The sequence below is a fragment of the Neopelma chrysocephalum genome, unplaced genomic scaffold (genome assembly GCF_003984885.1).
Source record: "Neopelma chrysocephalum unplaced genomic scaffold, ASM398488v2 Primary Assembly neopelma1_97102, whole genome shotgun sequence".
NCBI classification, from domain to species: Eukaryota; Metazoa; Chordata; class Aves; order Passeriformes; family Pipridae; genus Neopelma; species Neopelma chrysocephalum.
In genome coordinates, this window is record NW_020925744.1 from 2,787,924 (window position 1) to 2,808,906 (window position 20,983).

General features: G+C 35.5%; 1 protein-coding gene across 4 annotated transcripts in view; it reads right to left on the reverse strand.

Annotated features, from left to right (window-relative positions):
* AP3B1 (adaptor related protein complex 3 subunit beta 1) overlaps positions 1–20,983 on the reverse strand; it is a 150,214-nt gene that overhangs the window by 82,260 nt on the left and 46,971 nt on the right. For all 4 annotated transcript variants that reach the window (XM_027671455.1, XM_027671456.1, XM_027671454.1 and 1 more), the window contains 7 exons: positions 16,340–16,501; positions 14,026–14,123; positions 11,812–11,866; positions 11,661–11,732; positions 9,172–9,234; positions 8,155–8,287; positions 2,939–3,048 (listed from right to left, as the gene is read on the reverse strand). In XM_027671455.1, coding sequence (XP_027527256.1) covers positions 2,939–3,048; positions 8,155–8,287; positions 9,172–9,234; positions 11,661–11,732; positions 11,812–11,866; positions 14,026–14,123; positions 16,340–16,501 — 693 coding nt within the window. The remainder of the gene's footprint in view (positions 1–2,938; positions 3,049–8,154; positions 8,288–9,171; positions 9,235–11,660; positions 11,733–11,811; positions 11,867–14,025; positions 14,124–16,339; positions 16,502–20,983) is intronic.

The window sequence follows — 20,983 nt, forward strand, 5'->3', positions numbered from 1 at the left end:
TTCTTGTATTGGGTTTGTGTGGTTCTGTGAGAAGCTTCCAGAAGCTTACTTTACTTCTCATTATCACACACTGATTCTGTTAGCAATAAATTCAATTAATATCCCCACTTCAAGTCTGTTTTCTCTGTGACAGTGATCGGTGAGTGATCTCTACTGGTTCTTAACTCAGGAACCCTGCATTATACTGTCTCTCCCCTGTCCATTTGCAGAGGGGAGTGATAGAGCAGCTTTGGTAGGTACCTGGTGTCCAGCCAGGGTCAACCCACTACACTTCTGTAGATGAAAAAGATGAATACTGAAGAATGTCAGTAAAGTACATGACCTGAAAGAAACATTGCTAGGAAAGATTTTTAGGCACTTTGACATTGCCAATCACAATCTCAGGCCAACACAAGTGAAATTTATAGCAGTATCAATGAGAGAAATTCAGGCACCAATCCATTACGGTATTCCACTGAGCTTACACCAATTTTGTTTATTTTAGAGGTTGTTTACCATTTACCTAAACTAAACCCTGACAGAACAATCAGAAAGTTTATTTTTTGCTTAAAAGCTTTTTGATTTAATAGTATTTAATTCTGTTCATGTTTTCAGCTGTGTATTACTTAGTATTAAGTTAATTTCAACTCTAAAAAGCAACAAATAATTTCTTTGGTCATTTTCTCCCATCCTCTAGTTTCTGTCAAGTTCATTCAAGACCATATCATTTGGCTGCTTCTCCTACATCCAAATGCAAGAGTCCTTTAAAGACAGTGGTATAGCATACAGCTATAGGGTAGGTACCGTAAGTTTCAATCCTAATACTTTACCCAACAGAAGAGGTCAGGAAACCCCCCCCCAAAAAACCCCTAACACTAAAAAACCCTATGCAAAGTAAGTGTGTATATAAGTGTGTATGTATGTACATATACTGTATGTCAATGTAATAATGGTCAAGAATCCTTGATTTGTGTCTCTGTCTTACAGCACACAAATCTCAAGGCAATTGTGTTACATCAACTCACAACCACTTTTACCAAGAGCAATGTTTAAAGTACAGGTGCAGATCTCAGGAACTCCAGTAATACTTTATTAAATGTTGACATTTCAAACTCATATCCTCAGTAATTATATTCTCCTTCCTAAATGTATACGCTCAACCTTTACAGAAGTAAGGGGATGGGGGTTTGGACTAGATGACCTTTACAGGTCCCTCTCAACCCAAACCATTCTGTGAAGGAATACATTCATTTTCAGACATAATAGGGGCAGGTTATTTCAGAAAAATGATATGGCATTCAAATTATAAATATGAACTTCTTTGAAATTTATTCTGAAGCATACTGAGAAAGATATATATCTTGAAGTTATTAAAAAATTACATGGAAAAGTGTCAAACAAGATATAAACCAATCACCTTGGAGAGCCTACAGCATCACTATCACTGCTTTGTTCTTGAAGAAGTAGTATGATTCAGAATCAGATTTTGATTTTTAATTTATTCCTATGACTGCTCTGTTCCACAGACTGTTCTCCTACTACTTACCGCTTTCTGATATTCTGTACAACCACATACTGGAAAACCTGAGAACGCTGAAGTAGTTCAAGTACAGCATGTCTTCCTGCCCCCCTTATTCAACGTAAAGAAAGATTTTCTTTTCCAAAAACATTCTCTTTATTTAAAACTTGAAGTATTTACTTAAAAGTTTTGATTGTATAAAAGAGCTACAAACCTCTTTTAAGTGTTAAATGGAATATTTAGAAAATAACTATTTTCGTCTGTACAATATGTGGAAATAAGATGACAAACTCCTTTGGTGAAGTGACAGATGCCTATAATAAGATTATACACTATTTAAGAGACTGTAATAATCAACCAAAACATGGCACAAATTTTCTGAAAACACAGGTGATTATTATAAAATAGGTAATACTTATTTTGATATGTAATTAGCAGCATTATCTTATATCCTCTTTTTATATGAGCAATTTAATAGAATTTCTTTTCTTTACATCAGTTAAAGAGTTTGACCATTAGCTGTTAGGAGCAAAAGATTCATTTAATTTGTCAGTAAACATGAACCAAGAATTTTTTCCAAGAACCACTTCCTTTCTCTTTTAATATTCCAAACTTTGCCAAACTCAACTACTGATTCACTGATTTAGAAATTGCTCCATCATCAATAAATGTGTAATTTTATGAAACTAAACAGTCCTATTTAGAGGCTATACACAAAAATAATTATTGACAGATCAAAATCTGTCACCTTTGGTTTATGATGTAATAGGTAGCTAATGGTCATCAGCCCTATATTCTAATTTAGGATAGACTACTAAATGCTGTACCAATTACTGGGACTGTGTGGAGAATTTAGCCAATAGCTATTTGCACACCTAAAGGTCAATTAAATCTAAAGACAGATGATAGTGAATAATGCAGAGTTTACTGCTAAATACCACAGAATCTCACAGGAGATAAAAATGCATCTTCAAGACACACTCACAGCAGCATGTCTGATACCATGGAAAGCTCAGGTGTTTTGGGGAAAAAGGTTTAAAATAAAATTTCTTAAACTCCACTCCAGATCACTAACACAACTGGCTGATATTCCTCAAGTTAGCTACTGCTTTGCCCTTACTTTCATTGCAACTTACGCACTCCACATTCTAAACCTGCTATTCATCTTGGCATAACATACTCATAAATGTTGACATACTCAACATTTCCAGGGATCTCTTTCAAAATCACTTCTCAGATCTAAGGCACAAATAGATGCCATCTGACAGCTTCTATTTCCTTTTCTTTAAGATCACATAACACCATATTTTATGTTAAAAATTAAAAAATATGTTGTATTTCTCTAATATACCTATTTCCATTTGTGGTACAAATTCAAAGGACATAAAAATTTCACTATCTGTCAACAAGGAAAATAAGACAGTGTGAACAAATACTCACTGTAATGTTATCCAAGAGTTTGGCCATATGCTTAATAATTTCACCATGGTGTGCTGGTTGGGTTTGCAGCAGTTTCTTAATGACAACAACACTTTCAGCAACTACGATTTCTGTATCAGACAAAACAAATTATTAATTTTAAAATAATTTATGCAAAAGAAAAAGTCATAAATAATTGATTGTAAAATATGTAAAAGCTTTTAAAACATGCTTTGCAGAACTGAATTCCATTTACTTGGTAACAAAGAGGTAGAGTGTTATAAGTATCACAAGTTCAGCTTCCTGAATCAAGTTATAAGCAGCAAAAAGAAGACAGAGAAACATTCTAAATGTAAAAATACCATCCTACTACATACTTTTTAGGAAACTGCCTTTTAGTAAAGATGCACTTTGTATTTTTCCTTCTCAAACTGAGGAACAGTGTGAAAAAAAATTTGTTTTTCATTAAAATTATGCATATTTGTAAGAAATTTGCAGTCTGAATTAAAAATACAAACACTTGTTGAATTTTCAAAGAAATATTCAACATTAAAAATAACAGATCATTCATATGCTAGAGTAATAATTAAACATTTCCTTCGCACTTTTTCACATTCTAAACAGTCCCTCAGGTCTGTAACCTAATCTCTAGTACGTTCAAATGAAGCTTCTAAGTAGAAAGCTGTTGTAAGATTCATGCCAAAATCATGCACTGGAGTGCTTAACTACTGTAACAAGTAACATTCACAGCCTATTCAACTTGTATGAAATATCTAAAGCTAAAAAGACCCAACAGGTGCAAAGGTGCGAGAGTAAACTCCTGCTGTAAGGAAAGATGAAGAAGTCTAACTACCATTTGTTGAGCAGAGATATTCCTACATTTCAAGAGTTAACCTGACACAAGGACCATTCATTTAGCAATCAAGGATGGTCAAATTTCAATAGAACAGCATGGGGAAGAAATGCCTAAATTTTGGCGTTTGCTTGCTTGTTTGCTTTTTTGAGAAAGTGAACTTCGTTATGGAGACAGGCTTTTCAAAAGCTCTGAGTATGCATCATTACGCCATAAGCCTATGAAACGCTTAAATTTCAGCTTGCAGCTTTTTGTGTCATCCTTTATTTGACATGACATCTTTCATTTTCTAAACTAATTCCTTGAAGCAAGGTTAACATGTCTGCTTCATATATCTCAAGGTCTTGTGTAATCCTACAGACAAATTTAATTTTAACTGTGTTTTGCCAGATACTAAAATAAGAAGACAATTCTTGAAAATTACAATAGTCTTGAAAATATATAGTGGGGAACACTGTAACAACCACCTTTATCATATAAGTATTTTCTGATAAACTGAACAGTTTAGAAAAATAAAACTGAATCCAAAAACCTAAGTGGACTTGAAGTCATTATTAAAAACACTTGTTGACAATGTAAAACTGATTATGATAAAATCAACTGCACTAAATGAAATGTCACAATAGGAACTACTTTAATGCAATCTGTGGGAGCAAATTTAAAGAAAATAAACCAGAATTGTGAACAAATAAACCAGTATGGTTCTTTTACACAAGTCTAAATACCAGGAAAGAAAGTACCAACAAAATCAAAATGAGTTTGTTTTAGAATAAGGGCTTGCACAGTCCAGAAAAAACAGAGAATCTTGGAGGCTTGCTTTGCGCACACAAAGAATCCCCAAAACGAGCGTGAAATAAAAGACAAACATATAGGTTCAAAACCAAAACAAACTCTAACAAAACACTAAAAGGCATTCTGAATGAGCAGCAAGAAAATTTTAAAATGTAACTTCACCAGAACTATCAAAGAAAAAGTGTATAGAAGACAACAATAAATGAACACAAGAATTTCAAAACAGTGTAAATTATATCTACAGGGTCATATCAGTATCAGTCCAGGCTGGGGGATGAACAGATGGAGAGCAGCCCTGCTGAGAAGGATTTGAGGGTGCTCGTGGATGAAAGACTGGACATGACCCAGCAATGTGCATTCACAGCCCAGAAAGCCAATCGTATCCTGGGCTGCATCAAAAGCAACATGGCCAGCAGAGCAAGGGAGGGGATTCTGTCCCTCTACTCTGCTCTGGTGAGACCTCACCTGGAATACTGCATTCTGCTTTAGAGTACACAGCACAAGAGTACACAGACATGTTGGAACGTCTCCAAAGGAGGCCACAAAAATTATTTGAGGGCTGGAGTACCTCTTCTATAAGGAAAGGCTGAGAGAGTTGGGGTAGTTCAACCTGAAGAAGAAAAGGCTCTGAGGAGACCTTCTAGTGGCCTTTCAGTACCTGAAGGGGGCCTACAAGAAATATGGGACAGACTTTATCAGGGCCTGTTGTGACAGGACAAGGGGTAATGGTTTTAAACAAAAACAAGGTTAATTTAGATTATATATAAGAGAGAAATTTTTTACAATGAGGGTGGTGAAACGCTGGAACAGGTTACCCAGACTGGTGTTGATGCCCAATCCTTGGAAACATTCAAGGTCAGATTAGACAGAGCTCTGAGCCACCAGGTCTGATGGGAGGTATCCCTGCCTACGGCAGGGGAGATGGACTAGCTGATCTTTAAAGATCCCTTCTGTACCCAAACACTTCTGTGATTATTTGGGTTATTAGAAGGTTATGCAAACGGTTAAAAACAATGTTAAAAGGCAATTACTAAGTATCCAGGCAAACCTGAAGTTTCTGCTTTTCAAAACAACACAAAGTTTAACCTGCTTAACTTTTCGATCCTATATAAATAACAAAACTCAGAAACCCCATTAATACATACAAACTGAATGCCACAAGGAGTTGCTTTTCTTTTATGTCATTCTAGCAGTAACTACATTAGATATGTAGTAGTTACCTGATGCATTAACAGTTCCAGTGATTTTATAACTTTCCTGGGTTTTTTTTTCCATAGCCCACAGCTTTCCTGAGTAGAGGAAATCTGACTTCAAATAAGCATTCATAAATATGCAAAGAAAATTTCAAGAGCAGCTCTTGCCTTCCCCAGAGCCTCGTTTCTGGAATGACACTCTGCCTCTCAACACTCAAGTTCCAGAATGATGAATTGTACAGCTCCTGTGTCAGATACAGCCCAGATATCTTGGGTGTTGGGTTATATCTACAGTTAAGGCCATTCCAGAAGAAGAGCATAGAATTAGAAGGCAGTTTAGCCATAAGTCTGTTCTTTGGTATTCTATTTTGGTTTGGTAGAATTAGTCTGGTCACCTCTCTGACTCTGCTCTCATGGACCTCAGAACCTGCTGGATCTACTAGCTTGTGCTTCATGCTATGCAAAGCAGCAGAATTAATTCCAGGCTTCGAATGACCATGAAAGAAGTCACACAGCAAACAGATTGCCTGTATATTTCAAGGTTGAAAGTTGGGGGAAAGCAAGATTAACCAAGACTCCTACACAGGCTAAATCTCTTTTTGTTCCCTTATCATGCCAAAACTCATATATTCAGTAAGCCAAGACTATTGGTAACTTCCTGTCACCTGGGGAAAGGTACCACGTAAATTATGCCATTCTATTCATTGAAAGAAGGAATAAAGACACTGCACTATGGTAAAGCAATTTGCCAGCTGCCAGGTTTAAAAGATCCTAAATAGACCCTTTGCAGTCTTTCAGAACAGTAAGCACAAGAAGATAATTTTATTTGCTAGACAACTACTTAGAAACAGACAAGAAAACTAATCTTGTTGAGACAGACCTTTGTATACATGGACGTGCATGCGCGTGTGTGTATATACATAGAATTATTTTGAAGAAAATATTAAATTGACAATCTGTGATAAAAGAAAACAAACCCTTTTCCTCTTATCTTTGCTTCTTCTTAGCAAAAAGCAAAACAAAGCAAGAAAACAGAAAAAAGGATTATTAAGTAACAAATTCGGTATTCTGAAGTGATAGTTTTATTATTTAATTTAAAACAGACATAAAATGGGGATTTGTACATGCTGAAAGGAGCCTTCTCACTTAGAGGAAGATTGCCAGTAGAATTAAGCAAATCAAGAACAAGCTTTAAAGCTTGTATTTTTACTATGGTAATTGCTGAATGTAATACAAAAAGATGCACTGTGCAGACATGCCTTGTAGCACAATATGGGAAGATATTTTAAACACGGTTGATAATCAGAAAAGCTTAAATGTAAACAAGGTCTAGAGCACTAGGAAATTAAAGTTACATATATTAAAACTACAAACCACTGAGGCCTCTCAGGAATTTCTGATATAAGGTGAGGAGGTTGAGAATGAGGATTCATAGTTCGTAAACCAAGTAAGAGAAAGCACTGAGTGTATTAGTGGGGCACAGGATGACTATGTGCTGCCAAGGTGATGTCCCCAATAAAGGCTTTCTTATGATTACCATGAAACTATATCCAGTAGATACGGAGAGGCACTAATCTGTTTTTCAAAGCTTAGAGAAGATCTCACCTATGTTCTCTGAAGAATTCTAGTTACTCCAGGGCACCCCAAAAAAGCACATGCTTTTCCTCCTTCCTGATATTATTTTTAAACCACATATTTCCTAACTCTATTTACAATATTTAACTACATTCACATAAACTGTACATTATATAATCATCTTCCAGTTCTCTACTTGACTTATCATCTTCAATATTCATTGGCAACTAGTAAGATTATACAATATTATCAGGTATTGATTTATAGTGGTGCTGTATCCTATGACTTTATCTGCTCCTTCTTGTGTTCCTTAGTGACTTGCAACTCTGTTTCACTATATAAAAATAACAGAAAGTTACATTAGAAATGTAAGCCAAATTTGGCACTATTTATCCTAAAAGTATTTAATACAGCTTTTTTTAAGTTAGGCATTGATGCAATACAAAAAAAATTCCAAGCTTTCAGCACCCTCTACAGGCTAACAGCTTTGATGCAACTAAACATAGAACAGTAAAACTACTGCTATCAATGATAATCAAAACAGCACACTTTAATAAGTACAGCATTTTTAAAAAAAAGTAGGTAAACATGTAATTGCAGGCCACAAGGAATTAATTTCACTAACAAAAGAGAAAATACGTACCCAGTGAATATGAGACCCTTTGGAAGTCCAGAATCACTATTTTTATCCAGTCTTATCAGCTAAATTCTTACAAAAGTCAACCCTAATATGGTTTTTAACATGTTCTGCTCTGTGTGGTTCTCATTATGAAAAGGTTTCATGCCATCAGCTACTGAGAAAACAAACAGAACATTTAGCTTACCATCCCTGTTGGACAGCAAACATACAAGGCCATTGAGGCATGTGTCAGTCACTTCAGTGATGTTAGTTGCGCATCTGCCTATAGCCTGAATTGTAGCTGCAGCAAACTGTTTATCCTGGCTTTTCACGTAAGTCTAAGGAAACAGGATTTTCATTAGTCAATGCATAACTCTTGTCAAACAAAGACTTACCATACTATTCTCATAAGACAGACATATTGTACAATAAATTCAACCTAGAAAGCTACACTGCACATTAGTAGTCATAATTTTTTCACCTTATTGTCACTTTTAGAAGGTATTTCCTTGCCAGCTTTGGTTGCTCATGGCCATGCAAACCTATGATTTCAAGGAAGCTTGGGGCAGGGGGCAATTAACCAAAACCAGCAATTAGTTTGTGTGCAAGGTTGCAGAGTCGATGAGCTCTCCTTCAGAGAGGTTTCAGTTCATTTAACCAGAGGCATCTGTGAAACTATGAATAACCTACCTGCCTCAGAACCAGTACCTTTCAGAGAAATCCAGCCAGAGAACTGAAGCAATGAAAACAGATGTCATAAGCAAAGAGGAAAGAAAGAAGGACAGGCACTGTTTCACAATATAGGCAGAACATCTTGCTGATACACAAAGATAATGGAGACAATACTATTTCATCAAATGACTTACAGAAGTGAGGTTCAGCCATAAATGCTGATGGCCAAATACTGCTAAAATTAAGATCCTATCATATAGTGACATACAGTGTCAGTCAAGTTGGTAGAATTTGTTTTAAAGAATACAGAATGCTTGAGTTTTTGCCACCATCCAATTTTTTTTTTGGTAGCTGGAAGGAGAGTGAGAAAGTTGAAACTCCTTTCCATATACAAAAAGCTCCATTATCCATCACGATATTTCCATTTTGAGAACATTTTATCCTGGAAAAGACTTTAACTTGAAAAATTTAAGCCTAAGAATCTAAAAGAAACATTCAATAACGGCAAAAGAGAGCATTTCACATTAAAAGAATATACTTCTCTACAAACCTGAAATTCTCGAAGCAGAGTTGATATGTTGGCTTCATTTGCTAAATTTGTCAAGATTTCAAGCTACAAGAAAAAAAAACTAGATATTTTATCAAAAGCTAAAATATTATAAACAGCACCACATGCACACTATACTTTTACTGTATGTAAGTAAAAGATACTACTATTAAAAATACCATTCCGTATTCAACAGAGTATACCACTGTCAGTATAAATTGGCACCAGCATTGCACTCCAGAGGAGTATTTTCCTTGCTAGTACTCACAAAGTTTTCAAAGCAGGACGGTAGGGTTCAGTGATGCATTTTCTATAAGCTCTAGCTTTAGTGTTGCACTGCGTATCAAATGGACTTGAAATACTTCTGTCAGCATGCTTTCCAATGTTACACAACAGGCCTTAGCATGTGACAACTAGCAAGTGTAAGAAGAAATAATGGAAGTCACAACTGCAGATGGGGAGAGATAAATTGTCTCTTATATTCAGATGAACTGTAAAAAAAGACCCTTAAACTCAGTAAAGAAACACTTGCATCTATGAGATTCCTCAGAACTTAATCAACATCAACAACATCAGACCGTGAAAACTCTCTTCTTTGTTCCTGATGAACAAAAGGATGATATACAACACTTGGCATATATTGTTAAGATGCTATACTTTCAGACTGTTTTACCTTTGAATAAAGTAAACTGAAAAGACAACCCTGTCTCTCTAAAGGGAAGTCATACTCAGCAATCTGGTGGTATTTTTTGAGTTGGAGGCACCCAGAAAAGGATATTTAGTTGATACAGTCCTCCCGTACTTCATAAAAATATGGTAAGACATATAACCAAAGGCTCTTAAAGATAAATAACTAGTATAGCATAGAAAGCAAGAGGATAAATGAAAAAGATGAACAGGCAGAAAAAAGGAGACTATGTCATAGTACAGGATGGCTATCAATGGAATATCACAAATATCTTTGCTAGCCTTTTTCATATATAAATTATGAAACTGATGAGAAGATAGGTGACAAAGTTTTAACTGATGTGACAGTTTTCCATGAAATGAAAACAAAGGCTGACTAAGAAAAGCTGCATAAAAAGTCTACCTAGTAGAGGACTGGTTAATGAAATGGCAAAAGAAATTTCAGCACATGTATCTGCAAAGTAATGTTCACAATTGTGCACAAACCTGACCTGTAAAGAAAATGACAGGCTCTGAGATGATTACAACTAAATACAACTGAGAAATTGAGATTAAAATATCTGTGAAGATATAAGCTCAATGCTAACCAGTGATCAAAAAAGCAGACCTGATGTTGGTTAAGAAAAAAGGAACACAATAGAAATCTAAACAGCACAGCAGATAAAATTCCAGGGTGCCTCTACATCTTAAATACTGCCACGGGTCTCATCATTCTGTTTTATAGCTGATATGCTGGAACTACAAAGGCAGGAGATGGAGAAATCCACAAGATTTTCTTATGCACAAAACAGTTCAGGTTGTCCTAAATTTTTCAGCCATCAAGAAACAAATGAGACAACAAAAGGAAAAACGCCAATTTCTACTTCTCCACGCCTTCCACGTTGTATTATCAATTAATATGGAAATTTAAATGTATCAACTTCAATTATTTTGGGACTGACTTTTCTTGGATAACAGTAAGGCATTCCTGACAGCATTCCTGACAGTTATCATAATCATTAAATGTGAACAATATCTTTTTGCCTCAAATTTACTTAGAATTAATGTTGTACATATAAAAAACACAAGGGGTTTGGCATAGCCATCTTGGACTGCACCCCTCTTGAACATATAATGAGGGTGCAACATGCATGTAAAACGAAGATAAGAAAAAAATAATGTTTCTTTCAGAAAACTGTACCTTCCACTCCTAAACACAAGTGCCAAAGACAATCTAAAGGAAAACAAGAGAAAAGGCACATAATAGAGAATTTTTTAGCTATTGTTTTGTCAAGGATTTCACATTTGCTAAAGAATAAGAATAGAGAAAACAAGAAGACAACAGTCAAAAAACATGCACTGAGATGTGACCTTGAGGAAAGTCTAAAGTACTTCTCATGTCGAATGCTGACTTCAAAGGGAATTTGGGACTCTAACACTGCCCCATTTTGTACAGGGGAAAGACTTAAACTCTTTTTAAGCTAACACTATTAAAGACTCTCTTACTCGCATGAAAACAGTCTACAACGTTAGAATGGCTGGTTGGATAAAAATTGTAGTGCTCTCTATCACTGAAAAGCCTCAAACACTGTAGTGGAAAACACAGCCCATCTGCCACCTGCAACACAGTAATGAGAACTTCCAGACAGCCTGACAAGCCCAAAGGACACTGGTGGACTTAAACTAAGCGCCACAACTCTATATTTCTTAGCAAAGAAAAGAAACCAAACAGAATGATCTGTGTCATATTAGTGAAAAGGATTTTACCTTCCTGTTGAAAACTGACTAGTCCAGCACTATACAGATGAATTTGTTTTTAAACTCACCTTCAGTGTTTTGATCATAGTTGGATCAGTTGATCTAACATAGAAACTCTTCAGAAAAGGTTCAAACATACCCTGAAAATCAGAACATATTTATGTAGCTCTCCTGTGTTTCAAATAAAATATGACTTAGAAAATTCTAAATAGGGTATACCTTTCTCTGAATTGACATAGTGGCAATATTTTGCAGAACAATATACTGCACCTCCCTAGAATGTGAAAAGAAAAATAAGAGTCATTCCGCAAAATTAAAGATATATAGAAAAACGCAACATGGCAAAGAAAGTCCAATTTTATTTGAATGCCAAGTCAGTTATAAGTTTTGGCACAAACATTGAAGACAACAGCTACAAGTTCATCATTTGCTTCACAAGAAGATGCGTGAAACCAGGTTTTCATTTTTTAAAATGCCACCATGCAAAAATATTCACTGACATCAGCGTAATGGTGCCTCTTGTGGACCTTGGGTATTTATTTAAACCAGGAATCCATTGATCACTTTAATATCATGAAAATCACTTACAAAAACCTCACATTTCAACCACCTTCTTGGAACAAATATTTCAGGATGATACAGCTGGAGAACAAAAACATACTGCCTTTATTCGCAGTGTTGAAATGACTGCATTAATTACAAGAACAGTTAATCCTTGCACAATTAGCAAGAATTGCTATGACTTTTCTGGTCTTAAAAAATTTTTCTAAAAATTCTCAAAAAGGGCCAGGGTCTCCTGTGACTTAAGGGTTTACACTGGCAGGCATCTATCAAAAAGCAGCACTTTTACATAATAGTCTTTCTAAGATACAGACAACAGATTTATGTAACATTCTTAACACAAAAACTTTTAACATGATTGGAGGGCATTCTCATAATTCATGTATTAGTTCAAAACCTCAGCAGGAGTGAGAAAAAAGAAATCTGAGTACCAGTTTAAAGCTTTTAAACTGCAGAGTTTGTGCCACCAATTGCTTAAAAACTAAACAATGATTTACACACAATTCTTCTGAACCATGAGTGCTCAAACCTTGCATGCTGCAAGTACATCCTAATAGAGAAATCATCATGCCCATTATCTCCTCTTACTCAATAGCTCTAAGGTAATTACAGCTGTTGCTTACAAAGAAAAGTAATAATAGAGATGTACTTAATATCTTTCAAACCTATTTTTGTGTAATTCTTACATAGGTACATGGAAATAATCAACTGCACATGATGAACCAAGATTGGAAATTGCTATGAAATGCTCTTTCAGGCACTCTCACCCTAACTAGATTATAGCTTAGTTGACATTAATTTAAAGGCCATAGGCACATAACTTCAAGGGCAAACAGCAAAAGCTATTTCAAAGTGGCTCTAATAGCAAAAATGTTTCACCCAGAACAGTAACAGAGAACAGACAAGCCATTCAGCACAGGAAAATCAGAAGACTAGTGACATTTTAGGCACTAGTTGAGGTAGAGGAAAGAAGTGACTTCTCTTTTAATGAAATTTGAGTATAAATGAGTATATTACTTGTGAGTATGAGTTTATACATTATCTGTGCATATACCAAATTGCTTTAGCCATTTTACTTATCTTTGTACACAGAGAATGGGAAGCATAGAGAACTATAAAACAAAACACTAAAATAATAGTGATTCGTTCTTACCTGAAATAAAAGCATGAAAACGTAACCCAATTTTACTTCTTTACTAATTTTTAAACGATAAAGATATTAGCCATGAGTAAGCTGCAGAAGTTTACAGAGAAAGAGCTCTATGATGACAGAGCTTACAAAATTTAAAGTACACCTGAGTAATCTTACCAGGCACAACAAAAGTGACTTCTTAAAAAAACCTTGGTGTATGTTTGACACAAACAATGAATTTAAAATGTAAATTATTCTCACAGCAAAGTTCTAAACAAAAATACCAGGTATAGTTAGAAAGTTATTCTGAAAACATCTTAATAGTGTCTCATATATATACGGAAGTTCAAAATCTAAAAACTGAGCAGGGAAAAAACCCACTTCTATGCAGAAAATGGATGGAACTAAATTTCCAATAAATTCCAATAACTAAAAAAATCCAAAACCCTAAGCAAACCAATTGGTACTGCCTCTATTTCAATATTAACAAGGCAGCCATGATTCTTGTCAGAATGAAAGTCACAGGAATGAAATACAATATTGAAGGATCCTGGATGTGGTAACAAAAATGATGGAATTACTTTCAATGATCCTAATTTTCTGAGTAAAAATGAGTATTACAGAACAATTTTAAAATGAAACCAATAGTGAAACAGTTGCATTCTTACAACTACAGCTAAACAAGTATGCACAAAAGCTCTCACAAAAAATTAGTAATGTTAAGTACGGACTTGACCTACCTATTACTACGGAGTAAACGCACCAATGACTTAGAAACAATACCAGCTTCTGATTTTGGTGCCAAATGCCAGTAAAGTTGTGCAACTGCCATTACAACCTAAAAGAAGAACATTCAGAACAACATGTTAACTTCAAATTGTTCATACATATCTATCCATATTTGCTTCAGACCTGCAGAACTACCAACTCACTCTTTTTCAGAAAGCAAAGTGCCTACCTGCAGTCTTCGAGATCAACAAAGCAGACTGAGGAAGAACATCAGAATTAATATATTTTTACTAATTAAGTACCTTCACTTCCTCCCAGTATTTATTGTATGGCATAATAAACACAAGGTCATACCAAGAGGTACAATGAGAGGGAAAAAAGTACATAATTCAAACTGTAAACATACCAATATCATCCCTAACAAGTCAGTATTGCTAACATCAGCTGTACAAATTAATGAAGAAATATTCTTTAAAAATTCTGCTAATGTTGTGCTTTGATTTTATTAACACAAGTTCAAAATCCCCCATTATCTATTATCTACTTTCCACTTTAAATATTTCACTCCATTATTCTATTTTGTAATTTATAAAACAACAGCTGCCTTTACTGGCAATTTTTAAAGTATCAAATCCAAAAAAAGTAAACACTATAGGGTTGTATACCAATATCCTGGCTAGCAAAAAGCACAAGACAGATATATAAGCAGCTTATGTTGCCTATGAGCCAAGACTGGAAATTGCTGTGAAATGCGCTTTTATTTTTTATTTTTCATACTATTTTTTCTTTTTAAGTTTTCTCATGAGTAAAAGACAAAATATGACCTTTATGCTAATGAATATGTCATGTCACAACCTTTCCTACAATAGTGTCATAATAACTTTCTGTTCCAAACAAATCATAGAAAGGAGACTCCAAGTAAAGCCCTCATGATGACACTTCACCCAGTATCTTAAATCTTAGTATTCATGAAACAGAAATTATTATTAAACAAAAAAAAGTGATTAAAAAATCTGAAAACAGAAAATAACCAAAATAGTTTTAGCAATATAATACAGGTATCTTTTATTACAAAGAAAAATGTAAGGTCGCAAAGAAAGCAATCAATTTAATTGCAGGTAAATTCTGTATTTGAATAATATGAATTGTTACACAGGTATGAATATCTGTGTAACAATTCAAAGCAACTGAAAGAAGCATGATTTCACTTATCAAAGTGCACTTAAATATCTGTTATATTAGAAGTTAAAGATCATAAATATGAGAACCAAGACCATATTTAACAGTGATAAGAAAATTATGGAATGCGAGCAAAAAGTAACTGAATCTGTTCTCAGTGAAGTATGATGGTAAACATATCAAATGCACCTGTTCTTTGTGTGAAATTAGGAAATATCATAGCCATCAAACAGTGATTTCTAGCAAAAAGTTCTAAAAACTTAATCAATTTGTTTCCAAAGTCTGCTCACAGATTATAAGTGATTTTGAGAAGAGTCAGACATTAGTTGGAATCTAGAAGTATTTTCCAATGGAGAACTAAAACCTGATCTGCTTAGCTTATCAGGAATAATTGCAAGGTGACTTAATCATGGTGCAGTAACTGTTTTTGCAGTGATATGAATACTCACTATCACTGGAAGACTTTTCCCGGAAGACATCTAGTCTTGATTAACAGGACAAGCTGAGGTTAGAAATAATGTTCTGTGATCTGATTAACATCACAATGATTCACCATCAGCATAGCTTTTTCTCTTTCTAAAAATTTACCTGTATTTTAAAATTTCATGGAAATAATGTAGATCATACAACAGTCATGACATCGTATCTATCCTGCAACCCTGCCAAGGCAACAACACTATGAATCTGGCTTGGACTGACAAAATAATTTAAGGTGTATATTGTCTACTTTTAAAATGTGAGACTCAAAAGAAAGAACAAATTAATGAATCAATAACAAGTATGATTTTCTTGGTAGATCTGTACCACTAAAACAGTTTGTGCCATCCTAGTTGCTGAAGGCTTTAGCATTAAAAGCTAGCTATGGTATAGTCATCACATGCTATTTAAGTTGGATTCAAGTGTTCTCACGTTTTTTGCTAATACTTTGTTTATCCATATTATTTGGAGCACATACCACAATCAGTGCATGTTTGCTTACAAGCTAAGTTAAATTTGAAACAGCTCCATTATACTTCTCCTAAAGTTACTAAAGAGTATTATCACACTTGTAAAGAGATGTAGATTTTACTTTTCAATTTCCTAAATTTTCTAAAAACATAGATACTTAGTAGTTTAACATTTTAATGAAAAAGCAATTTGTCATACAGCAGCATTTCGGCTTTGAAGCAAGGGCTTTGTATTTCGTAACAGCAGCCTGTGATCTGGGTCCATGGTATAGGTGGTTTTCAATTTCTGATCCTTCTCCTTCTGTTCTTCATCAGATTCATAAAAATTATTTTCATTATATTCATCCACCACCTCATCAGCCTACCAAAAGACAAAATGACAAAGGCAGACAGAGAATCTTTGAATCAACTTGTTTTATTCACTAAGGAGTTAACATACAACATCACAACTGCATGCAAGATTTACACAGTTTTTTTTGAAATTAGCTATTGGCTTTTCTACCCATTTGTTCAAAGCAGTAGATGTAGTGACATGAAAAACAGATTAACAACATATACAAAGTTTCCTTAGAAATAAGATGAACTGCCAAATGAAATATTTTTATTATTATTCTATAAACTATTTAAGGTATATATATTAGTATTTTTTGGACTTAAAGCCTGTGAACTGAAAGTGACACTTCTGAAAAGGGTTTGTTGCTTACAATTCCCTCCTTTTTTAAAAAGCAATGCAAATATGTGCATTCTTCCATTTCTAGCAATATATAAACTATTTCTGAAAATAGCAAATCTGAAAAAAAGGGACAGGATTTATTTTTTTTTAAAGAAATTAGGTGGGTAAAAGGTATCTTGAGCCTGGTCTTCTCTGATGAAGTACAAATCCTTGAGCTGTTTAAATTAAGTTATGAATTATCCACACAGCGTCACTTAAAAAAACAATACACCACCTTGAGAGAATTCATTTAATTTGAGATATTAGTAAATTGGGCCTTTCATTTACTCCACAGAACTAAATAAAAGAACATAAAGGAACACATCTTACGCATACACGATGAATTACAACAAATCTTAAGATTTCTGATGTTGATACAAAAATGGATAAAGAATACAATTAAAGTGTTTCACTATGCATAAATTTAAAGAAAACAAAGATGGAAACCATCAAGATTAGATTAAAATGGAGTGTCAGATCTCAGAAGCTGTGGTCTGGATTACCAATATTGAGAGTACTCAATGTTAAAAAACTTTTCTTAAGAAATAAGCTACTGACTTCCCCAACTTGTATGTCTGCACTCCTAAATTCTTCCATCTCAATTTGTCACCAAAGCATCTAATTGCGACAAAGAACATAACTGGGTAGCTGGGAGCAATTCACGTTACAATGGGCTTGTTGGTACCAGATGTCGACTCTACACATAGGTCTGCTTACCTGCCTTTGAAATCTGTCCAACTATCTAAAGAATATCCAACCCTACACAACAGTTTAAAGTGAATTACTTAATCAATATGACCAAATGCTGTTTTTTTAAAGACATAATTACTTTACAAACAAATATATCTTTTTAATTATAGATGGTAGTAGTAAAGTGATCAAAAGTGAATGGAAAAATATCTAGAAATTAAAATAAGACAGGTCTTCAGAAAACCATTCAAGGGTAACTTCAAACCTTTGCTGCATGCCTTGGCCAAAACTCAGTTGTAGTAAAAGAATCCATAAAAGTGTCCTCAATAGAGGTAGGAGGACGGGGGGAGGGAGGAATGAATCAATGAATCAAGGTGATCATTTTGTAGTGGTTTTTATTACAATTTCAAAAGATACTGAAAATAAATGAGAAGATACGTGAAGAGAAGTTTTAGTACTTGATGACAGTCCTCTCAGGGTTTTACAGAATCCATAGCAAACTCTTGGATTTCTTCTGCAGTAGCAACTGAAGTACTTTAATTTCCTTACTTCTCTTTCCACAAACCTTTGTGGCAGTCACATATCTAAACCAAAAATTCAGGATGCTAAATCGAGACTAGTGGTAAACGAATTCCTCCCTTGCCTACAGGACAGGCAACTTGAAAGCAAAATTCTTAAATCACAGTGAGTCACAACCCTGTGCTGAAGAAGCTTCCTCTAACACGGGGAGGATAATTCAATCCTCATTGATTCAGTCTTCAGCATCCCTGCTTTGACTGCTAACAGACATGCACATCATGAACTCAACTGCAGAATACTGAACTCAACAGGAATACAGAGTTTGAAACTGCATTTAACTCATTAATAACTGTTGCACAGAAACAGCCTGAAAACTCACATTTCTAACAGGTTTTTTTTAAGACTTCTTAGAAACATACTTGGAGCCCAGTTCCAACTAATTATAACACAACGTATGCCTCTTATATAACCACTTTTAATTTAAATCCGATTAAAGTCTTTATATTGAATCGCCTGCTTCATAACCCTACAGCAGAAGTATTAATGTGATCTTGTCTTGTAGTCATATATTTTATTGCAAATTCATAATATTCCTCTTCAATCTGTTAAGATCTGGTAGGAAATAATTGTTCCAGAAAAAGGATGATGATGATACACATGGAAATAAGTTTAATGAACTGAAATTCATCAAAATCAAGTTGATGAAGTCCTACTTAGTCAGAATTTGTAGTCACAGGGGCCTACTAAGACAACAAGGACATGTAATATTGCAAGATTTCCACATTACCACGGAAAGGAAGGGAAAGGAAAGCAAAGTATTATGTATGAGCCAGAAGACTGCAAAATAAAAACGTGCAGGCTTCTTGGTGTACAAGAATTGTTGTTTCAAATTCTATTAATCTTCCCACACATGGAGAGCAGTTACCAGGCAATGTGAAAACATTCAATCACTCACAACCCCTAAAGCCTCAAGCTGAACTACAGACTATATTCAATGTCAAAGTGAGACAACTGTACATTTAGAAGTATAGACCCTTCAGATCATTGAATCCAACCATTAACCCAGCACTGCCAAGTCCAGCACTACACCATGTCTTTAAGTGCCCAGTCTACAAGTCCTTTAAATACCTCCAGGAATTCTGACTTTACCGCTTCCCTGGGCAGCCCATTCCAGTGCTTGACAACCCTCAGTGAAGAAATTTTTCCCAATATCCAATCTAAACCTCCCTTGGTGCAACTTGAGGCCATTTCCTCTTGTCACCTCACTCAACCCACACCTGGATACATCCTCCTTTCAGGTAGAGAGCAATAAGGTGTCCCTCAAGTCTCTTTTTCTCCAGGCTTAAACAAGCCCAGCTCCCTCAGCCACTCCTCACAGGATTTACTCTCTAGATCATTCACCAGCTCTGTTGCCCTTCTCTGGACACACTCCAGCACCTCAGTGTCCTTGAACTGAGAGGCTCAGAGCTGGACACAGGATTTGAGGTGTGGCCTCACCAGTGCTGAGCACAGAGGGACAATCACTTCCCTAGTCCTGCTGGTCACACCATTTCTGGTACAGGCCACAATGCCCTTGGCCTTCTTGGCCACCTGGGCACACTGCTGGCTCTTGTTCAGCCACTGTCAGACAGCATTCCCGGGTCCTTTTCCTCTAGGCAGTTTGCCAGCCACTCCTCCGCAGCCTGTAGCACTGCCTGGGGTTGTTGTGACCTAGCACTTGGCCTTGTTGAACCTCATACCATTGGCCTCAGACCATTCCAACCCGTCCAGATGCCTCTGCAGAACGTTCCTACCCTTCAGCAGATCAATACTCCGACCCAGCTTGGTGTCACCTACAAACTGACTGAGGGTGCACTTGATACCCTCATCCAGATCATCAGAGAAGATACTAAACAGAACTGGCCCCAATGCTGAGCCCTGGGAAACACCATTGGTGACCAGATAACAACAGGATGTAATTCCATTCACCACTACTCTCTGGGACCAATCAAAGCCTCCTGGTATTCTAACAAAGGGGGAAAGCCTTGTGCAGAGATCAAAGAAAGGACCTGCACGCTCAGCAATTGTGCTAGGGTTATTCAGGAGAATAGCAACCAGAACAGCATGCCCTTTATCTTGAACTTCAATCAGGAAAAAAAAGTACGGTTGGGGTATAATGGATAACATATGAGTGGGGTATAAAATAAGCACTGATAACACTAATATTTTTACTGCCAGCACAGGACTGAAGATAAGACTCTTACATTTGGGAGATGAAAGTCTTTCAGTTTTAATTATTATTGTTGAATCAACAACTGACAGCTTCTACAGATAATTTCCTACACACTTACTCTCTAATCTTCGGTATCTGTAGTGTACATACACTAAACTGTGGAAAATGTTTCTTAACACATCCTTGAAGAAACACTAGATATTGGTGACAACGAAATTTCACTTTCACAGGTTTCTAATTAGAGCTCAAACTGATGATAACAAGTACATATCAGCAACTTTATCAGAAAAAAAACCCCAATAATCTGATCCTTTTTGACAAGGGAGAGACAGCATGGGAGTCTGGGAGGTGCTTCAAATCTTCCTTTGCTTTCTCTGGTCATTTCAATCCCTTTAGATGCAGTTTCAGAGTTGATTTAAGTCTAATTAGTCCAACAGAAGCCTTTGCTTTGTTTGTTTTTTAAAAAGTATGTTTTGTTTTTACTAAGATCAATAAAATTATCTGTCTCACTTTGTGGTCATAGGATCACTGGAACTACTGGATTTTCTAAAGCACTTGGTGGTAAGGGGAGAAGAACAGGACAGTGGCAGTCATTAGTTAAACTGCATTAAATACACTTAACAGTTTGTAGTAGCACATGATTTAATTGTGCAGTTAATAGCTTTTCAAAATTGTGAAATGACTAAAAAGTTCAGAACCCTGGGAGAATA